At 45.2% G+C, this 12,299-nt stretch overlaps 1 protein-coding gene across 1 annotated transcript; it reads right to left on the bottom strand.

The window, feature by feature from the left end:
- Positions 1-2,802: 2,802 nt before the first annotated feature.
- Hspa2 (heat shock protein family A (Hsp70) member 2) lies at positions 2,803-5,473 on the bottom strand. Its single transcript, XM_008852124.3, has 2 exons — positions 5,264-5,473; positions 2,803-5,179 (listed from the first exon to the last, which is right to left on the bottom strand). The coding sequence occupies exon 2, from the start codon at positions 5,172-5,174 to the stop codon at positions 3,267-3,269; it is 1,908 nt and encodes a 635-aa protein (XP_008850346.1). The 5' UTR covers positions 5,175-5,179; positions 5,264-5,473; the 3' UTR covers positions 2,803-3,266.
- Positions 5,474-12,299: the final 6,826 nt, after the last annotated feature.

Below are 12,299 nucleotides of genomic sequence, written 5' to 3'. Positions count from 1 at the left end.
TCAAAATGTCACATATCTCAATTATTTTGACAGACTGTCTAGATTTATCACCTCAAAACAGGGACTTGAGCTAGCATGGTGGCCCATGCCTTTAGTCCCAGCACTTGGAGGCAGAGGCAGGTGGATCTCTGTGAGACTGAAGCCAGCCTGGTCTACATGTGAGTTCCAGGCCAGCTAGGTCTACAGGAAGACCCTGTCTCAAAACAAAGCAAAACAAAAAAACAGGGACTATATTAGACAGATAAAAATGTGCCTGTTCCTGTTCCAAGAAATTTTTAAAAATCCCTTAGCATCCTACATATAAACATATTACATTTGCTTTAGTCGTGCCCACTAGTCCCTATTGTAACTGACCACTATGAAGTTCAAGTGATGTTAATTATCCCTTGAGCTGTAATTTAGCCCTTCCTAAGATCAAGTATTTTTTCCACTGTTACTTGATTATGCTGGCCTCAAATCTGGTAGGGAGTTCCCAGGACTTCTTGAGTTACCAGTCTCAATTGACTCTTGGAAACACTGAACAGCTACTTTAGTGGCTTTATCTTAGTAATATTCAAATCTAGATAAATTTGAGAAGATAATTAAAGGGCCACACAAGGATAGTTTTACAAATTACTTTTCAAAATAACAGAACATAAAGTCTCTAATACATTGAGGTTAGTGGACTAGCAAGTGGCAGGAGGCCAAGCCATCAGTGGTCATTTTGAGACTCTAGAAACAAAGCTCTTCTAAAGTTAAGGCCTAAAATGAGTCATACTAATACCAAATTGCACTTGTAGAAAGACCCATTATATCCAAAGTTAGAGCAGGGATATTTCCAAAGAGGGCTAGGGATGTTGAGTGATCAGCTAGCATGAACAAGTCCCCAAACTCAATTCCCCTACCCTAGTACTGGAAAATAAAAACCCAAACAACAATTTTGAACAAATAAAGGACTAGTAAAAGGCCAATATAATGGGTATTATCCTGGTTAAACTCATGTTAAAAGTCACTTCAAGCCAGGGATGGTAGCTCCTACCTGTAATTTGGGAGTTGGAAGCAGAAGTATCAGGAGTTCAAGGTCATCCTCAGTTATACAGCAAGCTCCAGGCCAGCCTGGTTAACATAAGACTCTTGTCTCAAAAAACAAGCAATAGAGGGCTGGAGAGATGGCTCAACAGTTAAGAACACTGGCTGCTCTTCCAGAGGACCCAGGTTCAGTTCCCAGCACCTACATGGTGGCTAACAACTGTTCCTAACCCCAGTTCCAGGGATCTGAAGCACTTCTCTGACGTCTGAACTCATGCAGTGCACTTATATACATGCAAGCAAAACACTTATACACATAAAAATTTAAAAACAGCAACAACAAAATCATTCTAAAGCTACTGTTTGTCTGATTCTGTTAGTACCAAAGTTTGTCAAATATTGGTATGATGCTGTCTGTAGTCTTACTTCATTAATTCCTTAATGCTTATTGCTAAAAAGATTCCATTAGTGTGACACCAGCACTGATCAATCTTGAGCTTTCAAAGTATGGAGTAATCTTTGAAATTTATATAAGTATTTTGAAGCAATTTCACAATTGCCTGGCCAGGCATAGTGATGCATACCTGTAGTCCTAGCACTTGGGAGACAGAGGCAGGTGGACAGGTGGATCTCTCTGAGTTCAGGGCCAGGCTGGTCTACATAGTGAGTTCCAGGCCAGCTGGGGCTACAGGGAGACTGTTTCAAAAAGACCAAAACAATAACAACAACAAAAAAACCCCACAGCACCTACCTATAATTCAATAGTATTTAATGAACATAAAGCAAATTTTTATCAATTAGATATTAAAATGTCTATGTGAGGTGAAAACTCTGCATTTTCACATCACTTGTTTCTAAGTCCCTCTTAAAGACACTTGTCAGTGTCAGTCTATTGAAAAATAAAAACTAAATCTTCTCCCAAATGTGAATTTTTTAAGTTTTAGCCCAGAATAACAAATCTTCAGAAATATTTCTATCTCTAATCAGATATATAGTTAGGTTGTATATATTTGGTACTCTGCCTTACAAAAACAGAAACAAAAAAACAAGCAAACAAACAAACCAGAAAACCCCACCTATAGAGGGCCAGGGAGATGGTTCAGCAGGTAAAGGCATTTGCCAAACCTGACAACCAGAGTTCAACTCCCAGGGACCCACATAGTAGATAGAACTGACTCTCACAAACTATCTTTCCCTAAATAAATGGAACAAAATTTTTAGACTACACAGTAGTGATTTGAGGCAGATATTGCAAAAACACTAGGACTTTCGAGTCAGAAAAATGAATCTTTCACTTTCCAGTTAATCACAACTGCTAGAAACATGTTCGTATAGAATTTGTTGTAAACTCAGAACAGCTGAGCTGTTTGCTTTATTAGAAAATTTAAAAGCAAACTTGACAAGATTTGGACTCAATATAAAATTTCTTTAAAGCTTGCCTGCTGGCACTTCTTTCAGGCATCTTTATGCCACAAAATGCATGTTTCTATAAGGCCTTTGGTTCCTATGACAAGATACTATCATTTGTACTTTCCTGCACTGTTCAGGAGGACTGTTTGGAACACTAAAGCCAGGGTTTAGGAGTCTGGAGTCAAAGACCCAATCAGGTTTCTGTACTAAATAAAGAAGTTTACCAAGATTCTTCTCCCCTTAAATTGTTGGTGATTTGAGGCAGGAACTTCATCTGCGAATAGGGAAGACTGAATTAGATAAACTTCCCACTGTACTAACATCCCAAAGATCCACACAAGTCAAACATGCGAAGGAAAGGAAATTGAAGACTCCAGACAGCGATTTTGAGATCAATTTTCAGCTTTACTTTCAATTTGCACTTATGTGTTTACAGAAATATACCTCTTTAAAATTACTGCAGTGTTTAATCTTGAAGTAGCACATAAAAATAAACAAGCTTCTCTATGTATCTTGTCACTCAGCTTCCCGAGGACAGGTGTGCAAACAGGCTTCCCATCTTGAGCAAATCTCTGTGGACAAACTAAGCTTAACCTAATAAAAGTGCTCAATCGGCAATCACTTAAAATGCAGTAAAGAGAAACCTCATCTTTCCCTCGAAATCAAACTTTAGAACTAACCTTTTATAACTAAACTAAGTTGTTGCACCTTTCCTTTCATAGTATGCACCAAGCTACACTTCCAACAGATCTTACTTGGCACATGGACATTTCAAAGAAGAAACCAAAACAGAAGGAAAAACAGAGAGAAAGGAAAAGAGGTTTCTGCGGGCTCCAGCGAGCGCAAGCTTAGTCCACCTCCTCAATGGTGGGTCCCCCGGAGGCTCCGGAACCGCCGCCGCCAGGACCGCCTTGGTAAAGTTTGCTGATGATGGGGTTGCACACTCTTTCGAGCTCTTTCTGCTTGTGTTCGTACTCATCTTTCTCCGCCATCTGGTTCCGGTCGAGCCAGTTGATCACCTCCTGACACTTGTCGAGGATCTTGTTTTTGTCCTGCTCGCTAATCTTGCCCCTCAGTTTCTCGTCTTCCATCGTCTGCTTGATGTTGTAGGTGTAGGACTCCACAGCGTTCTTGGCTGCGACGCGGTCGCGGTTCGCTTCGTCTTCCGACTTGTACCTCTCCGCCTCCTGCACCATCCGGTCGATGTCGTCCTTGCTCAGACGCCCCTTGTCGTTGGTGATGGTGATTTTGTTTTCCTTCCCGGTGCTCTTGTCTGCGGCGGTGACGTTGAGGATACCGTTGGCATCGATGTCGAAGGTGACCTCGATCTGGGGGACCCCGCGGGGGGCCGGGGGAATCCCGGTCAGGTCGAACTTGCCCAGTAGGTTATTGTCCTTAGTCATGGCCCGTTCACCCTCGTACACTTGCACCAACACGCTGCTCTGGTTGTCTGAGTAGGTGGTGAAGGTCTGCGTCTGCTTGGTGGGGATCGTGGTGTTCCTCTTGATGAGTGAAGTCATGACGCCGCCGGCCGTCTCGATGCCCAACGACAGGGGAGTCACGTCGAGTAATAGCAGGTCCTGAACGTTCTCTGACTTGTCACCGATGAGGATGGCCGCTTGCACTGCGGCGCCGTAGGCCACCGCCTCATCGGGGTTGATGCTCTTGTTCAGCTCCTTGCCGTTGAAGAAATCCTGCAGAAGCTTCTGGATCTTGGGGATGCGGGTGGAGCCGCCCACTAGCACGATCTCCTGGATCTGGCCCTTGTCCAGCTTGGCGTCGCGCAGCGCCTTCTCCACCGGCTCCAGGGTCCCTCGGAACAGGTCGGCGTTGAGCTCCTCGAAGCGGGCGCGGGTGATGGACGTGTAGAAGTCCACGCCCTCGTAGAGCGAGTCGATCTCGATGCTGGCCTGTGTGGCCGAGCTCAGGGTGCGCTTGGCGCGCTCGCAGGCCGTGCGCAAGCGGCGCACCGCACGCTTGTTGGGCCCAATGTCCTTCTTGTGCTTGCGCTTGAACTCCTCCGCCAGGTGGCTGACCATGCGGTTGTCGAAGTCTTCGCCACCCAGGTGGGTGTCGCCGGCCGTCGACTTCACCTCGAAGATGCCGTCCTCGATGGTCAGGACGGACACGTCGAAGGTGCCGCCACCCAGGTCGAAGATGAGCACGTTCTTCTCGCCACCCGCGCAGCCCTTCTTGTCCAGGCCGTAGGCTATGGCCGCCGCCGTGGGCTCGTTGATGATGCGCAGCACGTTGAGGCCCGTGATGGTGCCCGCGTCCTTGGTGGCCTGGCGCTGCGAGTCGTTGAAGTAGGCAGGGACTGTGATGACCGCGCTCTGCACCTTGCCGCCCAGGTAGGCTTCGGCGATTTCCTTCATCTTCGTGAGGACCATGGAGGAGATCTCCTCCGGGAAGAAGGTCTTCATCTCCCCTTTATATTCCACCTGCACTTTGGGCTTCCCACCCTCGCTCACCACTCGGAACGGCCAGTGCTTCATGTCAGACTGCACCGTGGCGTCCTCGAACTTCCGCCCGATCAGCCTCTTGGCGTCGAAGATGGTGTTCGTGGGGTTCATGGCCACTTGGTTCTTGGCCGCGTCGCCGATGAGGCGCTCGGTGTCGGTGAAGGCCACATAGCTGGGGGTGGTGCGGTTGCCCTGGTCGTTGGCGATGATCTCCACCTTGCCGTGCTGGAAGACCCCCACGCACGAGTAGGTGGTCCCCAGGTCGATGCCGATAGCTGGGCCGCGGGCGGACATCCTGACTGAAAGACAGAGCAACGTTTAGGACGAGAGAGCCGGCAAAGGCAACCCTCGGCCGCGACTAACGGTCGCCTCGCTCCACTCACCTAGAGTGCGACTAACGTCTCCCCGCTCCCTCCGCTCGGTTCCCGGCTCTTATAACAGCCTCCCGGCCTCGGGGAAACTCCCAGAGCCAATCCGCTCCTGGCACCGCCCTCACAAAACTCTTCCAGCGCCCGTACTGCCGGCTGGGACGGAGTGACCGGCGGGTGGTCCAACTGAGATCCCGTTTGGTGAGGGGAAGGATTCGGGCTCCGGGGGCGGAGACTGAGGGGCGGCTATTATGCAAATGAGGCTCCTCGTGCCTTCAGCCGCGGGGGAGCTGCGGGCTCGCGCCAGGCGTCGGCACTTTTTCTGCCCGCGTTTGCTTTTCCTAAAGCGTGATTCGTTGACGTCTGTCGGATTGGCAGGGCAGATGCTCAGTGAGCAGCAAGGAACCCTCAGCGGGGCGTGGGGAGGAAGGCCCGGGGCGTGGCGCGCGGAGGCGGTGCGGAAGGGGAGCTGGAATCCGGAACTAGCTAGTAGCGAAGGTTTGGGAGTGCGGTTCGGTGCCAGGTGTCTAGGCTGTCCGAGCTCGCCAGGGGAGAATTCGTCCTGTGTCGGCTGCACGGAATAAAGAACTGTGGGAACCGGGGAACCGGCTCTTCTCTTCCCCGCCTCTGCCCTTTCGCCCGCTGGACCGTAGCCTGGGAGTAGGCGCGGCGTGGGCGGTTCCCAGGGCGGGGACCGAAGTTAGGCCTCACGTGTTCCTTAGCGGCCGGGAGTGTGCGTGCTCGGGCGGCTGCGGCGAGGGGGGCCGCCCGGCAGGCTTTGCTGTCCCGGCTGCTGGGGCTCTGGCTCCCTCTCAGCTTTTCTCGCCGCTCTGAGTTCTTGGCAGCGCAGTGAAATGAGCCAGTGCCGCTCCCCGCGACTCTGGTCCCGGCACACGGGGTCCTGTTTGGGAGCTAGTCCTTGTATGACTGAGATTGCCTTTTCCCAAGAGAAAGCTGGGCAGGAAGCATCAACTTGGGAGAGAGGGTAGATGAAAAGGAGGGAGGTATGAGAATAGTGGGAAAGCCCCTGGCACCGGGGCATGGGCAGAAGCCGGCGCTTCCCCTGGCGGGAAGATGAGAACGGTTCTTCCTGGTAGCTTTGCCTAGTATGAGAGGAAAGGGAAAAATGAAACGGTTCGTCCTTAGGCCTTGGGTTGTATGATAAAAAAAAGTAAACATAATTTTAGAGAAGTGCTGGGCAGAGTAGGGACACACAGAGATTGAGGGGTAATGAGTGAGGGCGTCCAGGAGGAGGTGACATGCTTAAGTCTCAAAAGGGTTAAAAGCGTTCTTGACACAGGTTGAAGTGTTGGAGTGTGGGCAAAGATGAGAGCAATATTTGAGCTCTGAATTGAAGATTAGTGTCAAGGAGAACGGAAGGGGTACAGACAGTTCTCCACTGGTGAACAGGATATATTGAGCAGGGTTTTGTTTTTTGTTTTGAAATAGGTTCTTAATAATGTAGTTGTGACTGGCCTTGATCTCTCGTAGATCCTCCTGCCCCCCCCCCCTCCGTGCTGGGATTGGAAGCATGCACCAGCACATCTGGCATTGAGTAGGTTTTGTGTTCTTTTCTGAGGTTTCAAGAGGGGAGGACTGCCCATCGCAGCAGGCTGGGAAATCGTGTGAGAAAATTCTATAAAAACCAGTGAGTAGTTGAGATTCTTTTTTCGCAGGCTGGAGAGTTGGCTCAGCAGTAAAGAACACTGACTGTTCTTGCAGAGGACCCAGGTTCAAATCCCAGCACCCACAGGGCAGCCGGTAAGTCTAGTTCCAGGAGATCCGACAGCCTCGTCTGTCCTCCGGGGGCATTGCAGGACACGGGTGCACTTACCTACATGCAGGCAGTACACTCATACACAAAATTTTTTAAAAAAAATTTTTAAAGATTCTTTTATCCAGTCCTGTGTAATTTCCAGTTTGTAAAAACACATTTACTATCAATTTCTTCACCTCACTGATTAAATAGTACCGTTTTTTAAAACTACAATTCCCTATTTCCCATAAAAGAAATTAAAGAAAAAAAAAAACGAAATAGGAAAAGGATTAAGGAAAATATATTGGACCCGGCATAGTGGTGCATGCTTATATATACCCAGCACTTGGGGAGGCTGGGGCAGGAGGATCTTGAGTTCAATGTCAGCTGGGTTGCATAGGCAGATCCTCTGTGCAAAAGGGAAAAAAAAAGAAGGGAAGGAGGGAGGGAGGGAGGGAGGGAGAGAAGGGATGAAGAGGAAATTTTTTAGCTGGAAAGCAGTGTTCATTGTAGAACTGATAATGTGCTTGAGCAGTAGGGTCCCAGTTATAGCTGAGAAAGTGAGTTGAGTCACTCCTCACACACTTCAAGCAAAGCAAGACTGCAAGCAAACAGGCGGAAATCTCCCCGGTACAAACACTACACTTAAGCTTCAGAAGCAGAGATTCTTTTGTATAGTAACTTGTGTCCTGTCTCTCTGCAGTTACTGCAGACAAATCTTGCAGTCTGGCAACCACATCTTTAACAGTTCTCTGAAGTGACAACAGCAATTATACCTGTTCATTAGCTATACTTCCCTGTTCTGGTTCTTCACCTGGTAAATTGATGTTTATATGTTTCATACTGTAGATGGCATCTTGAGCTTGTCCCCTCAAAGATACAGTAGCTGCGTTTATATTTTATATGAGACTTCTTCAGCCATAGAACATTAGCACATACTAATTTTTTAAAAAACATTTTTAGTCTTTTCTCCCTGTAGCCCCAGCTGGCCTGGAACTTAGTAAGTAGACCAAGCTGGCCTTGATGTCACAGAAATCTGCCTGCCTCCCCCAAGAGCTGGGATTAAAGGCATGCACCATCACACCTGGCCTCACTTTGTTATCTTTTACATCTCCCTTGTTTGTATTATCTTTTAAAATCTTTTTTTCTTGGGACTGGAAAGATGGCTCAGCAGTTAAGAATACTGACTGTTCTTGCAGAAGACCAGTGTTTGAATCCCAGGACCCACATGGCAGCTAACAATTGTAACTCCAGTTCCAGGGGATCCAACAGCCTCTTCTGTCCTCCGTGGGCATTGGGCGACACTGGTGCACTTAACTTACATGCAGGCATAACACTCATACACATAAAAATATATTTAAAAAACTTTTTTTTATAATTATAGCTCAGAATTCATTAAAAACACAGTCCAAGTGGGTGTGATGGCACATACCTGTAATGCCATCAGTCAGTACTGAGAAGACAGGAGGATCGCCACAAGTTCAGGGGCAGCATGAGAACGTAGTGCGTTCTAGCCAACTTGGGCCACAGTATGAAACCTTGTCTCAATAAACCCCCAAATAAGTAAGTAAATTAAATAAATAAACCATAGTCAAATCAGCAAGTTTAGGACCAGATAATATTCACGCATGTCAACAGTGGTACAACAAAGCAGGTAAACTGAGACTGCCAACTGCTACAGCCTTTCTAGACTACTAAGACAATATTTTTGTCTTTACCTTTAGATACAACCATATCCTTCATCTAATATAACTTTGTAGGCTTTATCTTAAGGAGATAATAGAAAATGCAGGAATTATCATTTATGGTGCAACAGTAAGTGGAAAATGGCTTAAACATCCAACATGAAGAAAATGCTTTCATGATACATAAGTATTTTATGTAGTCATAAAAATTGTTTACAAGGTTGTGTGTGTGTGTGTGTGTGTGTGTGTGTGTGTGTGTGTGTGTGAGTATTTTGCCTGCATGGGTGCCAGAAGAGGATGCCAGATTCCCTGGAACTGGAGTTAGGGATGGTTGTTAGTTACCATGTGGGTGCTGGAACCAAACTGAGGTCCTCTGGAAGAGTAGCCAGTGCTCTTAACCACTGAACCATCTCTCTAGTTCCAGGATTACAAGATTTTTTTTAAATTATTTTAATTTTTTTTTTTTTTTTTGGTCTTTTTGAGACAGGGTCTCCTTTTACCCCCAACTGTCCGGGACCTCACTATGTAGACCAGGCTGGCCTTGAACTCACAGATTCCCCTGCCTCTGCCTCCCAAGTGCTGGGACTACAGGTGTGCGCCACCACACCCGGTTAATTATTTTAATTTTTTAAAAATTTTACATGTATGCCGGGTGTGGTGGTGCCTTTAATCCCAGCACTCAGCAGGCAGAGGCAGGCGGATCTCTGTGAGTTCAAGGCCAGCCTGCTCTACATAGTGAATTCCAGGACAGCTGGGGCTATAGGGAGACCGTCTCAAAAAAGACCAAAATAAATTAAAAAAATAAAAATTTTACATGTATGAGTATATTGCCTGCATGTATGTGAGTGCACCCATGTCGTACAATGCCCACAGAGGTCAGAAAAGGGCATTGGATCCCCTGGAAGTGGGAACCAAACCTGGATCCTCTGTAAGAACAGCCAGTGCTCTTAACCTCTGAGCCATCTCTCTGGCTCTGGTTTACAAGATTTTTAATGACAGGAAATTGTTCCTAATATAATTAAACGAAAAAGAAGATAACTTGATTTTTGTACTTTTATCCCCCATTTTTTTTGTTGTTGTTTTTGTTTTGAGACAGGGTCTCTCTGTAGCCCCAGCTGGCCTGAAACTCACTATGTAGGCCAGGCTGGCCTCCATCTCATGGAGATCTGCCTGCCTCTGCCTCTGGAGTGCTAGGATTAAAGGTACGCACCACCACACCAGCTTGTATCTTCTTTTTTGGAAAAAGTTTGTGTGTGTACATGCCCTCTGTCACTCTTCACTTAGTCCTTTGAGACAGGATCTCTTCTTGAACCTGAAGCTTGCATATTCTTGTCTAGATTGGAAGCCAGAAACCCCCAGAAATCCTCCTGTTTCTGACACTCCTTCAGAGCTGGGATTACAGGTGTGTGCAGGAAATGAGACTATTATATGGGTGCTGGGATCTGAAATTTGGTCATCATGATTTCGTCGTACCAAGCATTCTTACACTGACTTATCTTTCTGGCTCCAACTTTTGTATCTTCTTATCCTGTATGCATAATAATTCTCGCTATTATATACATATACATATATATATAATACCAAAATTTAGATGGCAGGATTATCAATAATTTTTGTTGTATTTTTACACTTTTTTTTTTTTTGAGATAGGGTCTCATGTAACCCAGGCTGGCCTCAGACTCACCGGGTAGCCAAGTATGACCTTGAACTCCTGATTCTCCTGCATCTACTTTTCACACACTAGGGTTATAGCATGTGCCAACAATGCCAGTGTGTTCCGGTTAAGAATCAAACCTAGGGCTTTGTACATGCTAGGCAAACACTGTCAATTGAGCTATGTCCTCAGCCCCTACAATTGAGTTTTAAAATGACAACATACAATTGAAACAATTGTCCTGTTACACATAAAGTAGTACTGGTTTCCACCCAATTATATATACTAGACTGTTTTGAAATATTCTTTAATCCAAAACCTAAATTTTTTAGGAGTGGCTTTTACAATATGGACAGAATCTGGACTAATGACTTTTACTTAACCTTGCACCAAAAAGCTACTGTTCATAATGTAAACAAGCTCACTGAGCCATGTGCTCTTGTGACTTGGGCATAAGACCTTAAGCCCTCAGGACCCCACTTTGCCCTCCACCCAAGATAGTGAATGAATGTGAGTGTGCTTGTTTATCATCAAAGTGCTAAAAATCTGTCTTGTTAGACCTGGTGGCTTACACCTATTATCCTAGAACTCAGCAGGCAGAGGCAAGGAGATCACCACAAGTTTAGGATAGCCTGGGCTATAGAACGAGGCCCTGTGTTGAAAACAAAATAAACCTTAGTCTTTAAGTTAAAATTAAACTGAAGATACAGAGTAAGATGGGGTGGGAACTGCCACACCTGCTATGAAAGGCTGAAAGAGCTGAACCTGAAGAGACTTCTTGAGAAGTGGCTCTGTGGAAATAGCAGGCAGATCTTGAATGTGAGTGCCAACCTTGGGCATACTCCCTGTGGAATAGTCTGAAAGAGTCTGGCAAAGGGAGGCTGACAGACAGACCTAACATGCCATTATTGTTAATACACACTAAATTCCTTACCTGAAAATAAGCAAAATGAATTATAGTGCCAAAGAAGTTATTTCTTTGAATAGCAAATTATGTTTGCTATTTTGAGAATGGAATTAAGCTAAACACTCATCAGTGGATTTTTATAAGTATTTTTGTTATAACTAAACCCAATTGTTTTCATCAGTGTTTACCATGAAACAGAATTATTCTATATTTAAAGAAATCAGGATTCGGCAATAAGAATTTTAGCTAATTCTCTTTGGGCCACACATGAATACTTCTAGTGTCATTTATTATTGTGACACTAGAAGTTAGGTGTTGGTTGGTAACTTATCCTACTGATTACTTTTTAAAAGAATCAGGTTGAAAATCAATGTAGCATAAATTAATATACAGACAGCTTAACTTCTGAATGTGGAGGAGGAAATTTTATTAGGTAAAAGCAGTGAATTTTAAATGAAACAAAAATACTGTATATAATCCAAAAATTCCATTTAAAATAATATACAGCAAATAATCACATTATAGCATGCATTTTGCCATATATAGTTATTGTAATTCATTACATTTGTAGTTAGTACAGTCAAAATTTAAGCCATTTTTCTTTAGTAAATCTAATTCAATAAAAACTTAAGTCAATAAAAAATTATTTGTTGAGTCATTTCTATCTTGATCTGGTACCTTTAATTATTGGGAGTATTTTTTCTACTTCCTATTTATTTTTAGAAGCCTTCAACTCTATGTGCTTTTAATGTTCCCCAAAGGGAACTGGTGGGTTTTAGTTTTATTGTTTTTATTTTTATTGTTTTTATTTTATTGTTTTTAAATACATTTTCTTTTGTTTGTATATATGTACACACATGTGTGCATGCGCACATGCAGGCGCCCAGGAAGCCATAGGCATTGGATTCCCTGAAGCTGGAGTTACAGGCAGTTGGGAGCCACCCAACATGGGTGCTGGGAATCAAACTCGGGGCTTCTGGAAGGGCAGAAAGTGTTCTTAAGTACTGAGCCATCTTTCCAGCCCCTCTGGTGGGTTTTTAGACTCTTAA

The sequence above is a fragment of the Nannospalax galili genome, unplaced genomic scaffold, assembly GCF_000622305.1.
Source record: "Nannospalax galili isolate Female #2095 unplaced genomic scaffold, S.galili_v1.0 scaffold285, whole genome shotgun sequence".
Lineage (NCBI taxonomy): Eukaryota > Metazoa > Chordata > Mammalia > Rodentia > Spalacidae > Nannospalax > Nannospalax galili.
This window is presented reverse-complemented; position numbering and strand designations above follow the sequence as displayed.